General features: G+C 44.2%; 1 protein-coding gene across 5 annotated transcripts in view; it reads right to left on the bottom strand.

Annotated features, from left to right (window-relative positions):
• Nucleotides 1–23,309, bottom strand: part of LOC135544159 (mucin-2-like) — a 48,228-nt gene that overhangs the window by 11,414 nt on the left and 13,505 nt on the right. For 3 of the 5 annotated variants that reach the window (XM_064971573.1, XM_064971571.1, XM_064971572.1), the window contains one exon: nucleotides 15,816–16,995. In XM_064971573.1, the coding sequence (XP_064827645.1) occupies nucleotides 15,816–16,995 (1,180 nt within the window). Of the gene's footprint in view, nucleotides 1–13,218; nucleotides 15,156–15,815; nucleotides 16,996–23,309 lie in introns of those variants that run through there. The other 2 variants (XM_064971575.1, XM_064971574.1) reach the window with 2 other exon arrangements.

Raw genomic sequence — 23,309 nt, 5'->3', positions numbered from 1 at the left:
GGTGCTTTGCTGGTGACACAGTCAGTGATTTATTTAGAATTCAAGGCACACTTAACCAGCACGTCTACCACAGCATTCTGCAGCGATACGCCATTACATCTGATCTGCTCTTAGTGGGACTATCATTTGTTTTTCAACGGGACAATGACCCAACACACCTCCAGGCTGTGTAAGGACAATTTTACCAAGACGGAGAGTGATGGATTGCTGCATCAGATGACCTGGCCTCCACAATCACTTGACTTCAAGCCAATTGAGATGGTTTGGGATGAGTTGGACCACAGAGTGAAGGAAAAGCAGCCAACAAGTGCTCAGCATATGTGGGAACTCTGTGGAAGACTGTTACTACCTCATGAAGCTGGTTTGAGAGAATGTGCAAAGTTGTCATCAAGGCAAAGGGTGGCTACTTTGAAGAATCTCAAATATAAAATATATTTTTATTTGTTTAACACTTTTGTGGTTACTATTTGATTCCATATGTGTTATTTCATAGGTTATGTCTTCACTATTAATCTACAATATAGAACATAGTAAAAATTAAGAAAAGTGAAAACAGGATTAGACATTTTTGCAAATATATTGAAAATAATTAACAAGTATTTAAAAGTGTTCATAAGTATTTAAAAGTAATAACTACTTAAAAGTATTCAGACCCTTTGCTATGAGACTTGAAATTGAGCTCAGGTGCATCTAGTTTCCATTGATCATTGAGTTGTTTCTACAACTTGATTGGAGTCCACCTGTAGTAAATTCAAATGATTGGACATGACTTGGTAAGGCACACCTGTCCATATAAGGTCCCACAGTTGACAGTAAATGTCAGAGCAAAAACCAAGCCCTGAGGTCGAAGGAATTGTCCGTAGCGCTCCGAAGACATGATTGTGTCGAGTCACAGATATGGGGAAGGGTACACTGAAGGGAAGCATTGAAGGTCCCCAAGAACAGTGGCCTCCATCATTCTTAAATGTAACAAGTGTAGAACCACCAAGACTCTTCCTAGAGCTGGCCACCTGAACAAACTGAGCATTCAAGGGAGAAGGGCCTTGGTCAGGGAGGTGACAAAGAACCCAATGATTACTCTGATAGAGCTCTAGACTTCCTCTGTGGTGATGGGAGAACCTTCTAGAAGGACAACCATGTCTGCAGCACTCCACCAATGGCCAGACGAAAGCCACTCCTCAGTAAAGGCACATGACAGCCCGCTTGGAGTTTGCCGAAAGGCACCTAAAGGACTCTCAGACCTTGAGAAACAAGATTCTCTGGTCTGATGAAACCAAGATTGAACTCTTTGGCCTGAATGCCAAGCGTCATGTCTGGAGGAATCCTGGCACCATCACTACGGTGAAGCATGGTGGTGGCAGCATCATGGTGTGGGGATGATTCTCAGGGGCAGGGACTGTGAGACTAGTCAGAATTGATAGAAAGATGATTGGAGCAAAGTACAGAGAGATTCTTGATGAAAACCTGCTGCAGAGCGCTCAGGACCTCAGACTGGGGCGAAGGTTCACCTTCCAACAGGACAATGAACCTAAGCACACAGCCAACACAATGTAGGAGTGGCATCTGGACAAGTCTCTGAATTTCCTTGAGTGGCCCAGCCAGAGAATGCCCCTTTTTTTCAATTTTCGTCTAAAATGACATGCAAGGAATGAAGCAAGGATATGCATATTCTTTTACATATTCATACCATTTGAAAGGAAACACTTTGACGTTTGTGGAAATGTGAAAGGAATGTAGGAGAATATAACACAATAGATCTGGTAAAAGATAATACAAAAGAAGAAAAAACAACAACGTTCTTTTGTTTATTTTTTATACCATCATCTTTGAAATGCAAGAGAAATGCCACATTGTATTATTCCAGCCTAGGTGCAATTTAGATGTACAAAGTAGTGTATGTGCAAAGTTTTAGAATGTTCCAATTAACCATTGCATTTCTGTTCAAAATGTTGTATCAAGACTGCCCAAATGTGCCTATTTTGTTTATTAATAACTCTTCATGTTTAAAATTGTGCACTCTCCTCAAACAATAGCATGGTATTATTTCACAAAAATAGCTACTGTAAATTGGACAGTGCAGGGAGATTAAAAATAATTTAAGCTTTCTGCCCATATCAGATATGTCTATGTCCTGGGAAATGTTCTTGTTACTTACAACCGCATGCTAATCGTATTGGTCTTCGTTAGCTCAACAGTCCCGTGGAAGGGATAACAATCCCGAAGATGTTTTAACCAGATCCAACATCTCTGGAGGGACCTGAAAATAGCTGTGCAGCGACGCTCCCCATCCAACCTGACAGAGCTTGAGAGGATCTGCACAGAAGAATGTGAGAAACTCCCTGAATATTGCTGTGCCAAGCTTGTAGCGTCATACCCAAGAAGGCTCGAAGCTGTAACTGCTTCCAAAGATGCCCAAAGTACTGAGTAAAGGGTCTGAATACTTATGTAAATGTGGTTTTAAAGTTAAGAAAAACCTGTTTTTACTTCATCATTATGGGGTATTGTGTGTAGATATTTGATGAGGGAAAAAAATATTTTGTCCATTTTAGAATAAGGCTGTAACGTAACAAAATGGAGAAAGTCAAGGGGTCTTTCTAAATGCATTGTAGATGTACTGTACTTAGCGCAGGCAAAAAAAATGTTTCAGCATCTCTGCTTCGGCAGGAAAGTAGTTGTATAATGAATTCGATTGTTTTTTCAATTCATTACTAAAAATAACAGCACTGAAGACATCACTGTGAAAGAGGATTTATCTATGTTGGTTGGTGATACGGATTCACACACAAGTGAAATAAGTAAACAACAGATATATGTTTGTTGTTGTCAATGTTTGATGCTATAACACTTGGGGAATAGCTCACAGATTAGCAAATCCTGTCATGATTATTTGCTTGGTACAGGCAAGCACATCAGCAGTGGAATTAGAATGATTTTTCGCTGTCTCAGGGAAATAGTTGTAGTATTTAGCTGTATGTATGCAGCTAACTGGTTGGTTGTTTAGTCTTGTTTATGCTGATGTCATTCCTATGGAAATGGCCCAGGCTGCTTGCTATTGCTAGTTAGTTAACTAGTCAGTATGTTAGGCATATGATGAGTTGGATATTTGTTTACATAGCCAGCTAACAAGTTACTTGTTTTGTCCTGTTTCTAGCGATGCAATTAATCTGTCCCAGATTCGTAACTAATCAGCTTACATTGGCAAACTCTTTAGTTAGTCTGTCAGGCAAGAAAGCAAGAGTTTGTTGGAGGAGAGAGAGAGAGAGAGAGAGTGAGTGTGTGCGTGCGTGTAATTGGGAGGCGTGTAACTATCACACAATTTATTATGGAAACCACTCATTAGGAAGAGAGTATGTGTATGGTTGAGAAAAAGAAAGAGAGGAAGGAAGAGAGACAGTGGGAGAGAGACAGTGAGAGATGGTGAGAGAGACAGTGAGAGAGAGAATGTTCCTGACTACAATTGTATCCTATGTGTTTTTCCTCTCCTCTCCCTCTGTTACTCTTGGTCAGTGAAAGAAAAGGAAGTGATGTGGAGAATCAGGGCTCAGCAGCAAAAGGCAGAGAGGAAAAGGAGTTAGAGATGATTGGAGGGAAAGAGATGTGGAGTGGAGAGAGGAGACAGGAGGGAGAGAGAAAGAGGAGGGAGAATAGAGAGAGAGAGGAGAAAGCAGAGGGAGAGGAGGAAGAAGGAGGGAAGAGGGAGAGCCCACCCGACAAGGGAGCCTATGTTTCCATGGCTTGTGTCTGCCCTAAGTCCCATCATTCACCATTGTACCACACAACCTGGTCCTAAAGTGACAATGGCAGGGGTTTGGGGTTGTTTTTAAAAGTGGTAGGAACTTATACCCTTTCCAGAACTTGTAAATGGATTACACCAAGTAAAGGGGCGGGTTTGACCATCTTGACCAACTGAGGAGCAATTACAATGTTGGACGCACAGGCAGAAAATGGTGGAAGTGTATGTTTTGGGGGATGCTCAACATTGTCATCATAAATGTGTACATTGTGTGGGGGACCCTGCAGATGCCCCTTCCCAAGAGTGTGGCACCAGGGCATGTGGACCAAGTTTGAACTCATTTGAAAGCAGGTGAAGTTTGAAGGGCACAAGAGAGGGTATGTGGTGTGCATCTGGAGTGGACGCGGGGAATGGGTGGGAGATGTGTAGAAACCTCCTTTGGGTGCTCAGACATGTTCTGTGCCACTTTTCAAGATGGGGCCGTGCTTCTAGAAGTTCCATGACATGTTGTAGGCTAAATGCAAACACTAAAGTGACAGTGTGAAATAGGAATTTGTCTTACAATTTATTTTTTTAATTTTTTAAATAGTCTCTGAATATTTGTTTGCATTTTTACAGAAGTAAGAACCGTTGTTTGTCAAATAGCTTACCTTGTGTGGGACTTGAAATACTTTCTGAATATTGTCTTCTGGTCACATTTTGGATAATTGTATTTATATGTAAATAATAATATGTTATACTTCATACATTTTAAGTGGGTAATTTAGTGAAATTTACTACAATTTAAATACTTTTAGTTGAGTTTTAATAGTTTTTCTCAGTGTCTTCACACAACAGTAGACACAATGAGGGTTATTCCTGTTGACATGGATGTGGTGTCATATTAAAGAAGAGATTGTGCTCTTTAAAACTAAGTTAGCTCAAGAACAAATGACTATTGCAAGTTATTTGGGAGCATTCTACAATTCTATTGGGTTCTAAAGGGTTAAGAACAGTATCTGGCAGGAATTGTAGCTGGAATTGTTAGAGTTACGCTGTTCCTTTTCTCTGTGATTGTCATTCTAATGGATTCCAGAAAGAACAAAACCCTGTCATCAAACATTTACATCAAAAGATGCAAAGTTATGGGCAAAGACAAGCCAACATCAAATTCAATATTTTTCTTGAACAAATAACATGGAAAACAACCACTTTATGTGCAGTATTAATTTACCATCCTTACAAACCACTTAGTGCCTTGCAAAAGTATTCACCCCCTTGGCATTTTTCCTATTTTGTTGCATTACAACATGTAACATGTTTAATGGATTTTTATTTGGATTTAATGTAATGGACATACACAAAATAGCAAAGGGGTGAAGTGAAATCAAAAAATAACTTGTTTCAAAAAATTCTAAAAAATAATAAAAGGAAAAGTGGTGCGTGCATATGTATTCAACCCCTTTTCTATGAAGCCCCTAAATGAGAGCCTTTTTATGTCTCTATTTGGTTTGGTCAGGGTGTGATTTGGGGTGGGCATTCTATGTTTTGTTTTCTATGATTTTGTGTTTCTATGTTTTGGCCGGGTATGGTTCTCAATCAGGAACAGCTGTCTATCGTTATCTCTGATTGGGAACCATACGTAGGTAGCCCTTTTCCCTCCTTTCTGTGTGGGAAGTTGTCTTTGTTTGTGGCACATAGCCCTTAAGCTTCACAGTTGTTTTGTATTGTTTATTGTTTTGTCGGCGTCATTTAAAAAAAAAGGAATATGCACCCTCACCACGCTGCGCTTTGGTCCAGTTCTTTTGACGGCTGTGACACTAAATAAGATCTGGTGCTACCAATTTCTTTCAGAAGTCACATAATTAGTTAAATAAAGTCCACCTGTGTGCAATTTAAGTGTCACATGATCTCAGTATATATACACACACCTGTTCTGAAAGGCCCCAGATTCTGCAACACCTCTAAGCAAGTGGTACCACCAAGCAAGTGGCACCATGAAGACCAAGGAGCTCTCCAAACAGGTCAGGGACAAAGATATGGAGAAGTACAGATCAGGGTTGGGTTATAAAAAAATATCTGAAACTTTGAACAGCACCCGGAGCTCTATTAAATCCATTATTAAAAAATGGAAAGAATATGGTACCACAACAAACCAGCCAAGAGAGGGCCACCCACCAAAACTCATGGACCAAGCAAAGACGGCATTAATCAGAGAGGCAACAAAGAGACCAAAGATAACCCTGAAGGAGCTGTAAAGCTCCACAGCGGAGATTGGAGTATCTGTCCATAGGACTACTTTAAGCCGTACACTCCACAGAGCTGGGCTTTATGGAAGAGTGGCTAGAAAAAACATTTGGTGTTCCCCAAAAGGCATGTGGGAGACTCCTCAAACATATGGAAGAAGGTACTCTGGTCAGATGAGACTAAAATGTAGCTATATGGCCATCGAGGAAAATGCTATGTCTGGCGCAAACCCAACACCGCTCATCACTCTGAGAACACCATCCCCACAGTGAAGCATGGTGGTGGCAGCATCATGCAGTGGGGATGTTTTTCCATCAGCAGGGACTGGGAAACTGGTCAGAATTGAAGGAATGATGGATGGTGCTAAATACAGGGAAATCCTTGAGGAAACCCTGTTTCAGTCTTCCAGAGATTTGAGACTGGGATGGAGGTTCACCTTCCAGCAGGACAATGACCCTAAGCATACTGCTAAAGCAACACTTGAGTGTTTTAAGGGGAAACATTTAAATGTCTTGGATTGGCCTAGTCAAAGCCCAGACCTCAATCCAATTGAGAATATGTGGTATGACTTAATGATTGCTGTACACCAGCGGAACCCATCCAACTTGAAGGATCTGGAGCAGTTTTGCCTTCAAGAATGGGCAACAATCCCAGTGGCTAGATGTGCCAAGCTTATAGAGACATACCCCAAGAGACTTGCAGCTGTAATTTCTGCAAAAGGTGGCTCTACAAAGCTTTGACTTTGGGGGGGTTGAATAGTTATGCACGCTCAAGTTCTGTTTTTTGTCTAATTTCTTGTTTGTTTCACAATAAAAAATATTTTGCATCTTCAAAGTGGTAGGCATGTTGTGTAAATCAAATGATAAAACCACCCCAACAATCTATTTTAATTCCAGGTTGTAAGGAAACTAAATAAGAAAAATGCCAAGGTGGGTGAATACTTTCGCAAGCCACTGTAAATGTACATTGCTGTATTGTACATAGGCTGGCCATCTAGGTTTGTACCTAGATGTACCATGGAGAAAAACAATGCACAACACAGTAACTGAGTTAATTGAGACATCAAGTGGTTTGTGATGATGTAGCCCAGTTGGTAGAGCATGGTGCTTGCAATGCTAGGGTTGTGGGTTCAATTCCCACAGGGGACCATTTCAAAAAAAGTATTACAAATAAATGCAAACTTCTGTAAGTTGCTCTGGATAAATGTCTACTAAATTGGAAAAGGAATGAATAGACCATTTCAGTTTATGTTCCCCAGCAAAAATGGGACTCAAACAGAAGGCGGAATTAACAAAGAGTCACTGACAACAACCAAACAAAACAGGTGGGGTTGTTCTGCATTACTACTAAGATGTCCTGCCATACTACTATCGTGAGCCAACATCAGTATCTCTAGTTGGAGCGTAACTGGAACGACAATTTGAGATATACTGGGCCAATCGTCTTGCCCAGAAGTGGCGTGAGAACGCCATCTCTGTCAAACTAACCCACACAAACTTGATCAAACACCTCCTCTGGGCGCATCTCAGCAAATACAGGGGAGTGGGAAACATCTTTAAACTGTTCCGCAATCAGCTGCATCCTAGACATCGAAGTTTACACTTTCGGCACCCTCTCTTCCTTCAGCAGTACTACAACATCACACATCTTTCGGGTTTTCAAAGGAGAGGTCAACCCAGGTTTAGCAAAATCAGGATGGCCCATAAATATCCTAGACAGCTCGACCATGGTGAGATTGCTGACATCCTCCTCAACAATAGACTTGATCCTGGAGACTTTCTTAGACAAACGTGTAACAGCACGCGTTGAGAACACTCTAGGGTACTTTTCTGATAACCTAATTCCTCTTCTCTGGGTTCCTTACAAAACGACAGGATTTTGCACGACCTTCCCTCCGGCCAAAATGTTTCCCAAAATGAATGAGACCCCTTCATCGGTAGGCTAGGCTTCAACGGAACCAGAAAAAAGATCAGACTTGAGTTCCATATTATACAAAGGAACTTCCATGCAACTTATCTCCATGCTTGTACTAACACACTGTAGCCATTTGCTCAAGTGTCAGACAAAGGCAAAACACCCTCCAAAATGAAGGATTCTCACTGGCTGCTTAACAGCATCGCCACTCTGCAAAGACAAACCCGTTTGAAACAAAGGGTTCATCTGATCTAAAATCTTGTTTGGAGATACAATGCTCCCAACCAGAGACTTAATGGGCTGGAGTGCTCCCACAAGAAGAAACTGCTTTTTCTCTCTCATTTTTTGGCTTCAACATAGGACACAGAGACAATGTGTCCTTTCTCATGGTTGTAATGACTAACTGGTGAATACGAAAACCCAGTTCTCTGCCGATCTTTATCTTTGGGCGCTGTAGAAATGGACTGAAACCTCGCAGTAGGAGGTGACTTCTCTGGATTGGTTTGTGCGTAAGGATAACTACTGGATGTGTTGTATGTGAAGGTAGTTTGAACACTAACTAATCTGCAAGAACTGCAGCTTTCTCAAGAGTGAGATCCTTGTGCACATAAATGTAGGGTGCACCCTTTCGTGAAGGGAATTTCTTAACTGCTTGAGAATTATGAGTCTTTAAATCCTCAAGGTCCATGACCTCTTGAGAACCACACCACCGATCAAAAAGCCATGCTTGTTCCCTTCAAATTCAACATGCTCTGTGTTTGTCTTTTGTATTTCACAGAACTGTTGTCTGAATGCCTCTGGGACCAACTCATAAGCCTGATGGATAGGCTGAAGGATAGGCTGAAGGATAGGCTGAATGATAGGCTGAAGGATGGCCTGAAGGATAGCCTGAATGATAGGCTGAAGGATAGGCTGAAGGATAGGCTGAAGGATAGGCTGAAGGATAGGCTGAAGGATAGCCTGAAGGATAGCCTGAATGATAGGCTGAAGGATAGGCTGAAGGATAGGCTGAATGATAGGCTGAAGGATAAGCTGAATGATAGGCTGAAGGATAGGCTGAATGATAGGCTGAAGGATAGGCTGAAGGATAGGCTGAAGGATAGGCTGAAGGATAGGCTGAAGGATAGCCTGATGGATAGGCTGAAGGATAGGCTGAAGGATAGGCTGAAGGATAGGCTGAATGATAGGCTGAAGGATAGGCTGAAGGATAGCCTGAAGGATAGCCTGAAGGATAGGCTGAAGGATAGGCTGAAGGATAGCCTGAAGGATAGCCTGAAGGATAGGCTGAAGGATAGGCTGAAGGATAGGCTGAAGGATAGGCTGAAGGATAGGCTGAAGGATAGGCTGAAGGATAGGCTGAAGGATAGCAGCTTTTAACAGTGTCATAATCGGAACTCTGGTCAAGAGATAAAGTGCCGCACATTTTCTGAACCTTTCTCAAAAAGAACATTTCAGAGGAGCAGTGACCAACTATCTTGCAGACATTTTGGGCATGTGGCAATTTGCTCAGATTAAAATATACATCCACCTCATTTTCATTGAAAGGTGGTACAAGCCGGCTGTTGCGACCAAGACCAAACTCTGTTACGGGTGCAGGATGGCCTGACTGTGATTTGGAGGTGCATTCGGGAGGTATTCAGACCCCTTGACTGTTTCCACATTTTGCTATGTTACGGCCTTATTCTAAAATTGATTAAAACAATTATGATAATCTAGCGTCATACACAAGACTCAAGGCTGTAATCGCTGCCAAAGGTGCTTCAGCAAAGTACATAGTACAGGGTCTTGAATTTTTTAATTTCTGTTTTATATTTTTAATAAATTAGCAAACATTTCTAAACTTGCATTTGCTTTGTCATCATGTGGAATTGTGTGTAGATTGATGAGGGAAAAAGTAATTTAATCAGTTTTATAATAAGGCTGTAACAAAATGTATAAAAGTCAAGGGGTCTGAATACTTTCCGAATCCACTGTATCGTTTGTAGGCGAATGGCATGCTCACATTCCTGATGTTTTTCCCTGTGCTCAAGCTCATTTATGTTGCTTAACTGTTGCCTTTAGTTCTACCTCTCTCCATTGCACGTCTATGGGGTGTACTCTCCCCCCGTAGGACCCTTTCCATCAACCTCCCTCTGTGGAAGGATTTCCTCCTCCACCAAAGCAGTACCAATCAACTCTGACTACTGCAGTTGGATCGCCAGGTGCCACCTTGATATCATAATGCTTTGAAATGACATGCAGATTCGCCTTTGTACTTTTAGCTAGCATCTCCCATGTAGGGTTTTCCACAAATGCTTCAAACTTAAAGTCCATGGCTTTAATTTTAAGCCTGTGTGTTCAAGCAGCTTGCAAAATGATTTCACCAAAATCTTATAACCCATTTGGGTGGATGTCAGTAACAGAAACTCTACCACAAAAGTGTATTTTGAACACAAATATCTGGGTACAGCAGAGCTTCATAGTAGGTGATTAGAGTGACGACCATACTCAAGGGTAACTATATCTGACAGTTGTGGCTGCTTTGCGTGATGTTTTGTTGTATCTACCATCTTGCCTTTGTGCTGTCGTCTGTGCCCAATAATGTTTGTACCATGTTTTGTGCTGCTAACATCTTGTGCTGCAGCCATGTTGTGTTGCTACCATGTTGTTGTCATGTGATGTTGCTACCATGCTGTGTTATCATGTGTTGCTGCCATGCTATGTTGTTGTCTTAGGTCTCTCTTTATGTAGTGTTGTGGTTTCTCTCTGGTCGTGATGCATGTTCGTCCAATATATTTATTTATAATCCCAGCCCCTGTTCCCACAGGAGGCCTTTTGCCTTCTGTCTGCTGCTGGAAAAACATGTGTTATGGCTTTACACCCCCTGCTATACTGTGGATAAAGAGTTACCCATCTACCAGAACACAGAGGGTGTTCTTAAAATGGAAGACTCTACAACATAATCCAGGTAGAATCAGGAATTCCCCAGGGCAGCTGTCTCGGCCCCTTACTTTTTTCAATCTTTACTAACGACATGCCACTGTCTTTGAGTAAAGCCAGTGTGTCTATGTATGCGGATGACTCAACACTATACACGTCAGCTACCACAGTGACTGAAATGACTGCAACACTTAACAAAGAGCTGCAGTTAGCACACAGCTCAGACACCCATGCATACCACACAAGCCATGCCACCAGAGGTCTCTTAACAGTCTCCAAATCCAGAACAGACTATGGGAGGTGCACAGTACTACATAGAGCCATGACTACATGGAACTCTATTCCACATCAGGTAACTGATGGCAGTGGGGACTGTGAAGCAACACAAACATTAGCACAGACACATACACACACATGTAACATATGCTCTATACACATACGTACACATGGATTTTATGTGTAAGAGTTATGTGGTAGTGGAGTAGGGGCCTGAGGGCACACAGTGTGTTGTGAAATCTGTTATACAATTTTTAAAAAAACATTACAATACATGTATAACTGCCTTACTTTGGCCGGACCCCAGGAAGAGTAGTTGGTGCCTTGGCAGCAGTTAATGGCGATCCATAATAAATACAAAATACATAGAAATAAGTTGCATTTGCCAAGTATTTCAAGAAACTGTAAAACATATCAAGTAAGTATTTTTATATTCCACAAGTATGAACTGTTTTGTACAGATAATTATCAAATCCAATTTTTATAGTCACTTTTGCCGAGTACTACATGTGTAGACCTTACAGTGAAAATCTTACTTATGAGCCCCTAACCAACAGTGCAGTTTCAAAAAAATGCGGATAAGAATACGAGATGAAAATAACAAGTTATTAAAGAGCAGCAGTGAAACAAAATGCAATATATACAGGGGGTGCCGGTACAGAGTCAATGTGCGTGCACCGGTTGGTTGAGGTAGTATGTACAGTTGAAGTCGGAAGTTTACATACACTTAGGTTGGAGTCATTAATACTTGTTTTTCAACCACTCCACAAATTTCTTGTTAACAAACTATAGTTTTGGCAAGTCGGTTAGGACATCTACTGTGTGCATGACACAAGTAATGTTTCCAACAATTGTTTACAGACAGATTATTTAACTTCATCACAATTCCAGTGGGTCAGACGTTTACATACGCTAAGTTGACTGTGCCTTTAAACAGCTTGGAAAATTCCATAAAATGATGTCATGGCTTTAGAAGCTTCTGATTAGCTTCTGGCTAATTGACATCATGTGAAAATCAAAATATTTTTTTTTGTAGATTCTGATTCATCGTTGGGAGCAATTTCCAAATGCTTGAAGATACCATATTAATCTGTACGCAAGTACGCAAGTATAAACACCATGGGACAAACAGCCGTCAAACCACTCAGGAAGGAGACGCGTTCTGTCTCCTAGAGATGAACATACTTTGGTGCGAAAACTGAAAATCAATCCCAGAACAACAGCAAAGGACCTGGAGGATGCTGGAGGAAACAGGTACAAAATGATCTATATCCACACTAAAACAAGTCCTATATCAACAGAACCTGAAAGGCAAGGAAGAAGCCACTGCTCCAAAACCGCCATAAAAAAGCCAGTCTACGGTTTGCAACTGCACATGGGGATAAAGATCGTACTTTTTGGAGAAATTACCTCTGGTCTGATGAAACAAAAATATAACTTTTTGGCTATAATGACCATTGTTTTGTTTGGAGGAAAAATGGTGAGGCTTGCAAACCAGAGAACACCATCCCAACCATGAAGCACGGGGGTGGCAACATCATGTTGTGGGGGTGTTTTGCTGCAGGAGTGACTGGTGCACTTCAGAAAATAGATGGCATCATGACGAAGGAAAATGATGTGGATATATTGAAGCAACATCTCAAGACATCAGTCAGGAAGTTAAACTTGGTCGCAAATGGGTCTTCCAAATGGACAATGACCCCAAGCATACTTCCAAAGTTGTTGCAAAATGGCTTAAGGTCAACAAAGTCAAGGTACAGTGCCTTGCGAAAGTATTCGGCCCCCTTGAACTTTGCAACCTTTTGCCACATTTCAGGCTTCAAACATAAAGATATAAAACTGTATTTTTTTGTGAAGAATCAACAACAAGTGGGACACAATCATGAAGTGGAACGACATTTATTGGATATTTCAAACTTTTTTAACAAATCAAAAACTGAAAAATTGGGCGTGCAAAATTATTCAGCCCCTTTACTTTCAGTGCAGCAAACTCTCTCCAGAAGTTCAGTGAGGATCTCTGAATGATCCAATGTTGACCTAAATGACTAATGATGATAAATACAATCCACCTGTGTGTAATCAAGTCTCCGTATAAATGCACCTGCACTGTGATAGTCTCAGAGGTCCGTTAAAAGCGCAGAGAGCATCATGAAGAACAAGGAACACACCAGGCAGGTCCGAGATACTGTTGTGAAGAAGATTAAAGCCGGATTTGGATACAAAAAGATTTCCCAAGCTTTAAACATCCCAAGGAGCACTGTGCAAGCGATAATATTGAAATGGAAGGAGTATCAGACCACTGCAAATCTACCAAGACCTGGCCGTCCCTCTAAACACTCAGCTCATACAAGGAGAAGACCGATCAGAGATGCAGCCAAGAGGCCCATGATCACTCTGGATGAACTGCAGAGATCTACAGCTGAGGTGGGAGACTCTGTCCATAGGACAACAATCAGTCGTATATTGCACAAATCTGGCCTTTATGGAAGAGTGGCAAGAAGAAAGCCATTTCATAAACTTAGTTTAAATCTATTTGGCTAAGGTGTATGTAAACTTCTGACTTCAGCTGTAAAGTTAGGTAGAGTTATTAAAGTGAGTATGCATAGATGACAAGAGAGAGTGGTGTGGAGAGGGGGGGGCAATGCTAATAGATGTTCAGGAGTCTTATGGCTTGGGGGTAGAAGCTGTTTAGAAGCCTCTTGGACCTGGACTTGGCACTCCAGTACCGCTTGCTGTGCGGTAGCAGAGAGAATAGTCTAAGACTAGGGTGGCAGGAGTCTGACAATTTTAAGGTCCTTCCTCTGACACCGCCTGGTATAGAGGTCCTGGATGGCAGGAAGCTCGAATGGCCATTCACACTACACTCTGTAGTGCCTTGTGGTCGAAGGCCGAGCAGTTGCCATACCAGGCAGTGATGCATCCAGTCAGGATGCTCTCGATGGTGCAGCTGTAGAACCTTCTGAGGACCCATGCCAAATATTTGTATTGTCCTGAGGGGGAATACGTTTTGTCGTGCCAGCTTCAGAACTGTCTTGGTGTGCTTGGACCATGTTAGTTTGTTGGTGATGTGGACACCAAGGAACATGAAGCTCTCAACCTGCTCCTCGATCCGTCCTCTTTTTCCTGTAGTCCACAATTATCTTCTTTGTCTTGATCATGTTGAGGGAGAGGTTGCTGTCCTGGCACCACATGGCCAGGTCTCTGACCTCCTCCCTATAGGCTGTCTCGTTGTTGTCGGTGATCAGGCCAACCACTGTTGTGTTCTCGGCAAATTTAATGATGTTGTTGGAGTCGTGCCTGGCCGTGCAGTCATGAGTGAACAGAGTACTGGAGGGGGCTGAGCACGCACCCCTGAGGGGCCCCTGTGTTGAGGATCAGCGTGGCGTATATGTTGTCAGGAAGTTCAGGATCCAGTTGCAGAGGGAGGTGTTTAGTCCCAGGGTCCTTAGTTTATTGATGAGCTTTGAGGGCACTATGGTATTGAACGCTGAGCTGTAGTCAATTAATAGCATTCTCACATAAGTGTTCCTTTTGTCCAGGTGTGAAAGGGCAGTGTGGAGTGCAATAGAGATTGCATAATTTGTGGATCTGTTGGGGTGGTATGCAGATTGGAGTGGGTCTAAGGTTTCTGGGATAATGGTGTTGATTTGAGCCATGACCAGCCTTTCAAAGCACTTCATGGCGAGCCATACTCAAGTTACAAATGCTGGTAAGTACTGAATTACCTGAATTACAGGTACCTCAGCCAACCTTGTTGTAAGTTTAGTATATATCCAGCCCGGGCAGACTATAGATGCTGACTTTTTTTCCCTACTATGTCCGGTGGAGGACTGGCTGCAGTGTGATCAGTCTTCCACTGGGTGGTGCTGGTCTAGCTCCCCTGTCTGTCGGTCTGGTTTGTGAACTGGGCCAGGGATGCGGGCAGCTTATCAAAACTACGATCCTTTTCCTGATCAAATGAACTCAAGAAACATAGTTAAGCTACAAGGGCAAAGCCATGAAAACTATATGTGAGGGTCAGAGACATTTGATATCATATATCACAATCATACACTGATACAAGTCATGTTATAGGGACTGTGGAAAACTAGACAAAGAGAGACAGAGAGACAGAGAGACAGAGAGACAGAGAGACAGAGAGACAGAGAGACAGAGACAGACAGACAGAGACAGACAGACAGAGAGAGAGACAGAGAGACAGAGAGACAGAGAGACAGAGAGACAGAGAGAGAGAGAGAGAGAGAGAGAGAGAGAGAGAGAGAGAGAGAGAGAGAGAGAATGTGTGACCATGACACAATCACACTGGTTTCCTCCCCCTAAGGCTGGCCTGCTTTTAGTCTGCCAGTTCATAAAGACTCCTGTGGGCTGAGGCAATGGTTGGCTAGGACACTGGGCTGGGAAATAAACCCACCTCACTAACCACAGTAAGAACGTACACTGAAAGGGTCTGCAGCCGAACCATGAACTGTCCATTATCCAACACACCAGGTGAAAGTGCTTCAAAGACAGATAATCATTCTCACATAGCCCCCAGGTGGCAGGGAAGAGAACTGCCTGTCATGACTTCATTAACATTGTGTGAAAGTGTGAAGTAAAACTGTGCAGGTGCCCTGGTGTCTACATGCTTCCTGTTTCTGAGGCCATAATCTGTTTCTCCCACCATAATCATTCACAACAATCTCAATATATTCAGCTCAGTGTTGTAATGTGAGGGGACTCAATCACCCATGCTGCTCTACTATCTTACCTCTGCTGCTGGGCGTCTCCTGGGGGTGGAGTCTGGTTGAAGCGGACAGCGGTGTGACAGTGGTCTTCTCTGGAGCATGTGTTTTGGTGGTGCTCTTCTTTAGAGCTTCTCTTATGGCCGTGCTGCTAGCCACAGGGGATGGAGTGACGGTCCTGTGGAAAGGGGATGGTGTATAGATGCTAGGGACAGGGGACCGAGTGGTACTGGGGACAGGGGACCGAGTGGTACTGGGGACAGGGGACCGAGTGGTACTGGGGACAGGGGACCGAGTGGTACTGGGGACAGGGGACCGAGTGGCACTGGGGACAGGGGACCGAATGGTACTGGGGACAGGGGGGGACCGAGTGGTACTGGGGACAGGGGACCAAGTGGTAGTGGGGACAGGGGACCAAGTGGTAGTGGGGACAGGGGACCAAGTGGTACTGGGGACAGGGGAGGGTGAGACACTGGGGACAGGAGATGTTTTGACACTGCTTGGGACAGAGGACAGTGTGATTGGGCTAGGGACAGGGGACAGTGTGATGGGACTAGGGACAGGGGACAGTGTGATGGGACTAGGGACAGGGGACAGTGTGATGGGACTAGGGACAGGGGACAGTGTGACGGGACTAGGGACAGGGGACAGTGTGACGGTCTTCTCTGAAGCGTGTGATTTGGCAGTGCTCTTTTCTAGAGCAGCTCTGATGGCATTACTGCTGGGGACAGGAGACGGTATGACACTGCTGCTGTGGACAGGAGATGGTGTGACACTGCTGCTGGGGACAGGAGATGGTGTGACACTGCTGCTGGGGACAGGAGATGGTGTGACACTGCTGCTGGGGACAGGAGATGGTGTGACACTGCTGCTGGGGACAGGAGATGGTGTGACACTGCTGCTGGGGACAGGAGATGGTATGACACTGTTGGTTACAGGGGATGGTGTTATGATGCTAGGGAAAGCAGGCGGTGTGATGGTTTTGGGGACAGAAAACGGTGTGATGGTAGGGACAGGGTTTATGGTCTTGGGGACATGAGACGGTGTGTCAGTGGGGACCGGGGATGGAGTGGAGCTTGGTACAGAGGACAGTGTGGTACCCAGCCTCAGGTTGGAAGGGCCAGCTCTGGGGTGAGGTCTGTAGGACAGGAGGACTGGATTTTCCTGTGGACCACCAACTTCTACATCCTGCTCCAAGTCAGCCTGCTGGGGGAAACGGAAAGAACAGTCACAATCATATGCATCATTTTATATATAACACTTCTTCTACCTGAAACAAATGTCTTTATGTTACTGGAAGGTTTGATGGGATGCTTCCAGGACATATACAGTGACATCAACACACTCCACTCGCCCCCTCCCACCCCCCCCACCCCTCCACTGTAGCAGCAGCACCAAATAGAACTACATCAGCAGTACCTAATCAGTCCCCTCTCCTGATCTCACAAACAAATATCAACCACAAATAACCACTGCCAGACGTCTGAGTCACTGAGCTATTTGTACGGTTAAGATTGACAAAGCCTGAATTCTACAAAACAAATCATCTGTTAAAACATAGAATCTCTGTCTCTTGGTCCAACCAGATGAAATAAAAGTGTGGGGTTGTGCATTGGGACATTGACATGGGTTGGGCAGAGACGTGCAGCGGCATGTTTGCGATGAGTCTTGGGTAAGGATGAAATGATAGAGGAGAGTTTGGTCCTGCGGTTCAGCTTGGCTGCATTAGGAGAAGAGAGGAAAGGAGAGCTCCCCTGCCCAAACCTCAGGAGACAGTCCCACAATCCCCATCCATCTGTGACCGACGCACTCCTCGTCTCTGGTGTTTCAGTTCCCTGATCAAGTTTAATAACCATCTGCTCCAGGGGAGTGTGTGTAAGTTCACACACACACACACACACACACACACACACACACACACACACACACACACACACACACACACACACACACACACACACACACACACACACACACACACAGTAAAAATAACCCCCTTTCCCCAGTCCCACCCCAGTCCCATTGCAGCCTGTGGTAGAGAGTGATGACGGACATACTGGAGGGCCGCTACAGTTCAGCTGCTCCCCCAAACAGACAAAGAAAGAGGGATGAGACGGCAAGGCCAGGTACGGCTGGAACAGAGAGACAGGGAAGAGGGGTTAGGGAGACATTAGAGAGGTTAGAGAGACAGCAGAGAGAGGTGAGAGAGACAGGAGAGAGACGTTAGAGAGGTTAGAGAGACAGCAGAGAGAGGTTACAGAGACAGGAGAGAGAGATTAGAGCGATAGGAGAGGGACGTTAGAGAGGTTAGAGAGACAGCAGAGAGTGGTTAGAGAGACAGCAGAGAGAGGTTAGAGAGCAAGGAGAGAGAGGTTAGAGAGCAAGGAGGGAGCGGTTAGAGAGACAGGAGAGAGAGGTTAGAGAGAAAGGAGAGAGAGGTTAGAGAGACAGGAGAGAGACGTTAGAGAGACAGGAGAGAGGGGTTAGAGAGACAGGAGAGAGAGGTTAGAGAGACAGGAGAGAGGGGTTAGAGAGACAGGAGAGAGAGGTTAGAGAGACAGGAGAGAGGGGTTAGAGAGACAGGAGAGAGGGGTTAGAGAGACAGGAGAGAGAGGTTAGAGAGACAGGAGAGAGACGTTAGAGAGGTTAGAGAGACAGCAGAGAGAGGTTACAGAGACAGGAGAGAGAGATTAGAGAGGTTAGAGAGACAGCAGAGAGAGGTTAGAGAGCAAGGAGAGAGAGGTTAGAGAGCAAGGAGAGAGAAGTTAGAGAGCAAGGAGAGAGAGGTTAGAGAGACAGGAGAGAGAGGTTAGAGAGACAGGAGAGAGAGGTTAGAGAGACAGGAGAGAGAGGTTAGAGAGACAGGAGAGAGAGGTTAGAGAGGTTAGAGACACAGGAGAGAGAGGTTAGAGAGACAGGAGAGAGAGGTTAGAGAGGTTAGAGAGACATGAGAGAGAGTTTAGAGAGGTTAGAGAGACAGGAGAGAGAGGTTAGAGAGACAGTAGAGAGAGGTTAGAGAGAGGTTAGAGAGGTTAGAGAGACAGGAGAGAGAGGTTAGAGAGACAGGAGAGACAGGAGAGAGAGGAGAGAGAGGTTAGAGAGACAGTAGAGAGAGGTTAGAGAGACAGTAGAGAGAGGTTAGAGAGACAGAGAGAGGTTAGAGAGACAGGAGAGAGACAGGTTAGAGAGACAGGAGAGAGAGGTTAGAGAGAGGCAGTACAAAAGGCAGAGAGAGGTTAGAGAGAGGTAGTACAAAAGGCAGAGAGAGGTAGTACAAAAGGCAGAGAGAGGTTAGAGAGAGGCAGTACAAAAGGTAGAGAGAGGTTAGAGAGAGGCAGTACAAAAGGCAGAGAGAGGTTAGAGAGAGGCAGTACAAAAGGCAGAGAGAGGTGAGAGAGAGGCAGTACAAAAGGCAGAGAGAGGTTAGAGAGAGGCAGTACAAAAGGCAGAGAGAGGTGAGAGAGAGGCAGTACAAAAGGCAGAGAGAGGTTAGAGAGAGGTAGTACAAAAGGCAGAGAGAGGTAGTACAAAAGGCAGAGAGAGGTTAGAGAGAGGCAGTACAAAAGGTAGAGAGAGGTTAGAGAGAGGCAGTACAAAAGGCAGAGAGAGGTTAGAGAGAGGCAGTACAAAAGGCAGAGAGAGGTGAGAGAGAGGCAGTACAAAAGGCAGAGAGAGGTGAGAGAGAGGCAGTACAAAAGGCAGAGAGAGGTGAGAGAGAGGCAGTACAAAAGGCAGAGAGAGGTTAGAGAGAGGCAGTACAAAAGGCAGAGAGAGGTGAGAGAGAGGCAGTACAAAAGGCAGAGAGAGGTGAGAGAGAGGCAGTACAAAAGGCAGAGAGAGGTAGTACAAAAGGCAGAGAGAGGTTAGAGAGAGGCAGTACAAAAGGCAGAGAGAGGTTAGAGAGAGGCAGTACAAAAGGCAGAGAGAGGTTAGAGAGAGGCAGTACAAAAGGCAGAGAGAGGTGAGAGAGAGGCAGTACAAAAAGCAGAGGGAGGTTAGAGCGAGGCAGTACAAAAGGCAGAGAGAGGTTAGAGAGGGGCAGTACAAAAGGCAGAGAGCAGAGAGAGAGAGGCAGTACAAAAGGCAGAGAGAGGTAGTACAAAAGGCAGAGAGAGGTTAGAGAGAGGTAGTACAAAAGGCAGAGAGAGGTTAGAGAGAGGCAGTACAAAAGGCAGAGAGAGGTTAGAGAGAGGCAGTACAAAAGGCAGAGGGAGGTTAGAGAGAGGCAGTACAAAAGGCAGAGAGAGGTTAGAGAGAGGCAGTACAAAAGGCAGAGAGAGGTAGAGAGAGTACAAAAGGCAGAGAGAGGTTAGAGAGAGGCAGTACAAAAGGCAGAGGGAGGTTAGAGAGAGGCAGTACAAAAGGCAGAGAGAGGTGAGAGAGAGGCAGTACAAAAGGCAGAGAGAGGTAGTACAAAAGGCAGAGAGAGGTTAGAGAGAGGCAGTACAAAAGGCAGAGAGAGGTAGTACAAAAGGCAGAGAGAGGTTAGAGAGAGGCAGTACAAAAGGCAGAGAGAGGTTAGAGAGAGGCATTACAAAAGGCAGAGAGAGGTTAGAGAGAGGCAGTACAAAAGGCAGAGGGAGGTTAGAGAGAGGCAGTACAAAAGGCAGAGAGAGGTGAGAGAGAGGCAGTACAAAAGGCAGAGAGAGGTAGTACAAAAGGCAGAGAGAGGTTAGAGAGAGGCAGTACAAAAGGCAGAGAGAGGTTAGAGAGAGGCATTACAAAAGGCAGAGAGAGGTTAGAGAGAGGCATTACAAAAGGCAGAGAGAGGTTAGAGAGAGGCAGTACAAAAGGCAGAGGGAGGTTAGAGAGAGGCAGTACAAAAGGCAGAGAGAGGTGAGAGAGAGGCAGTACAAAAGGCAGAGAGAGGTAGTACAGTACAAAAGGCAGAGAGAGGTTAGAGAGAGGCAGTACAAAAGGCAGAGAGAGGTTAGAGAGAGGCATTACAAAAGGCAGAAAGAGGTTAGAGAGAGGCATTACAAAAGGCAGAGAGAGGTTAGAGAGAGGCATTACAAAAGGCAGAGAGAGGTTAGAGAGAGGCATTACAAAAGGCAGAGAGAGGTTAGAGAGAGGCAGTACAAAAGGCAGAGGGAGGTTAGAGAGAGGCAGTACAAAAGGCAGAGAGAGGTTAGAGAGAGGCATTACAAAAGGCAGAGAGAGGTAGTACAAAAGGCAGAGAGAGGTTAGAGAGAGGCAGTACAAAAGGCAGAGAGAGGTTAGAGAGAGGCATTACAAAAGGCAGAAAGAGGTTAGAGAGAGGCATTACAAAAGGCAGAGAGAGGTTATAGAGAGAGGCATTACAAAAGGCAGAGAGAGGTTAGAGAGAGGCAGTACAAAAGGCAGAAAGAGGTTAGAGAGAGGCAGTACAAAAGGCAGAGAGAGGTTAGGTGTGACTGTCCAGAAGCAAAGCTTGAAAAGCTGCCACTACTTTTTATTTGTTGTCACATACTGTTCATGTGCACTTTTACAGGGTCGGCCATAGCAGTACCTCACCCCTGGAGCAAATGACAATAAAGTGCCTTGTCAAGGGCACTTCAACAGATGTTTCAGCTTGTTGGCTTGGGGAATTGAACCAGCAACCTTTTGGTTACTGGCCCAATGCTCTAACCACTAGGCTACCTGTAGCCCGTAATGTGTCACTTTCTCAACCTCATATCTGGCCAGAAATACTAAGAGTTTAACATTGTGCTTTCCTGTTTACATGACAATTGATCGTATGCCACAGATGATATGATTATCACTGTTCAGGAAGTGACAATAACTCAACCTTACTCAGGAACTGTGCATAGCGTTATACCTTAAAGGGGCAATCTGCAGATGCAACATATATTTTTGGACTTGAATGAATTCTAAATGAATGATATTCTTGAAGAATATAACATATACAGTTAATTATTTGGTCACCTACAAACAATCAAGATTTCTGGCTCTCACAGACCTGTAACTTCTTCTTTAAGAGGCTCCTCTGTCCTCCACTCATTACCTGTATTAATGGCACCTGTTTGAACTTGTTATCAGTATAAAAGACACCTGTCCACAACCTCAAACAGTCACACTCCAAACTCCACTATGGCCAAGACCAAAGAGCTGTCAAAGGACACCAGAAACAAAATTGTAGACCTGCACCAGGCTGGGAAGACTGAATCTGCAATAGGTAAGCAGCTTGGTTTGAAGAAATCAATTGTGGGAGCAATTATTAGGAAATGAAAGAAATACAAGACCACTGATAATCTCCCTCGATCTGGCGCTCCACGCAAGATCTCACCCCGTGGGGTCAAAATGATCACAAGAACGGTGAGCAAAAATCCCAGAACCACACGGGTGGACCTAGTGAATGACCTGCAGAAAGCTGGGACGAAAGTAACAAAGCCTACCATCAGTAACACACTACGCCGCCAGGGACTCAAATCCTGCAGTGCCAGACGTGTCCCCCTTCTTAAGCCAGTACATGTCCAGGCCCGTCTGAAGTTTGCTAGAGAGCATTCGGATGATCCAGAAGAAGATTGGGAGAATGTCATATGGTCAGATGAAACCAAAATATAACTTTTTGGTAAAAACTCAACTCGTCGTGTTTGGAGGACAACGAATGCTGAGTTGCATCCAAAGAACACCATACCTACTGTGAAGCATGGGGATGGAAACATCATGCTTTGGGGCTGTTTTTCTGCAAAGGGATCAGGACGACTGATCCGTGTAAAGGAAAGAATTAATGGGGCCATGTATCGTGAGATTTTGAGTGAAAACCTCCTTCCATCAGCAAGGGTATTGAAGATGAAACGTGGCTGGGTCTTTCAGCATGACAATGATCCCAAACACACCGCCCGGGCAACGAAGGAGTGGCTTCGTAAGAAGCATTTCAAGGTCCTGGAGTGGCCTAGCCAGTCTCCAGATCTCAACCCCATAGAAAACATTTGGAGGGAGTTGAAAGTCCGTGTTGCCTAGCAACAGCCCCAAAACATCACTTCTCTAGAGGAGATCTGCATGGAGGAATGGGCCAAAATACCAGCAACAGTGTGTGAAAACCTTGTGAAGACTTACAGAAAACGTTTGACCTCTGTCATTGCCAACAAAGGGTATATAACAAAGTATTGAGATTAACTTTTGTTATTGACCAAATACTTATTTTCCACCATAATTTGCAAATAAATTCATTAAAAATCCTACAATGTGATTTTCTGGATTTTTTTCTCTCATTTTGTCTGTCATAGTTGAAGTGTACCTATGATGAAAATAACAGGCCTCTCTCATCTTTTAAAGTGGGAGTACTTGCACAATTGGTGGCTGACTAAATACCTTTTTGCCCCACTGTAAATGCCTACTATGCCTGACCCTGTAAAAACAACACATTTCCCTGCACCTATCCGGTGTGTGACAATAACAAACAAACAAAATTAACTGTCGGAACCCAAAATATTAGCTTATTTTACTCCAATGTTTGTAAACAAAGTAACTATATTGTAAACAAACACTTTATTGACTCAAAACATGACTAAAACTATAATTTTGATATCATGGATGGT

The sequence above is a fragment of the Oncorhynchus masou genome, chromosome 8, assembly GCF_036934945.1.
Source record: "Oncorhynchus masou masou isolate Uvic2021 chromosome 8, UVic_Omas_1.1, whole genome shotgun sequence".
Lineage (NCBI taxonomy): Eukaryota > Metazoa > Chordata > Actinopteri > Salmoniformes > Salmonidae > Oncorhynchus > Oncorhynchus masou.
This window is presented reverse-complemented; position numbering and strand designations above follow the sequence as displayed.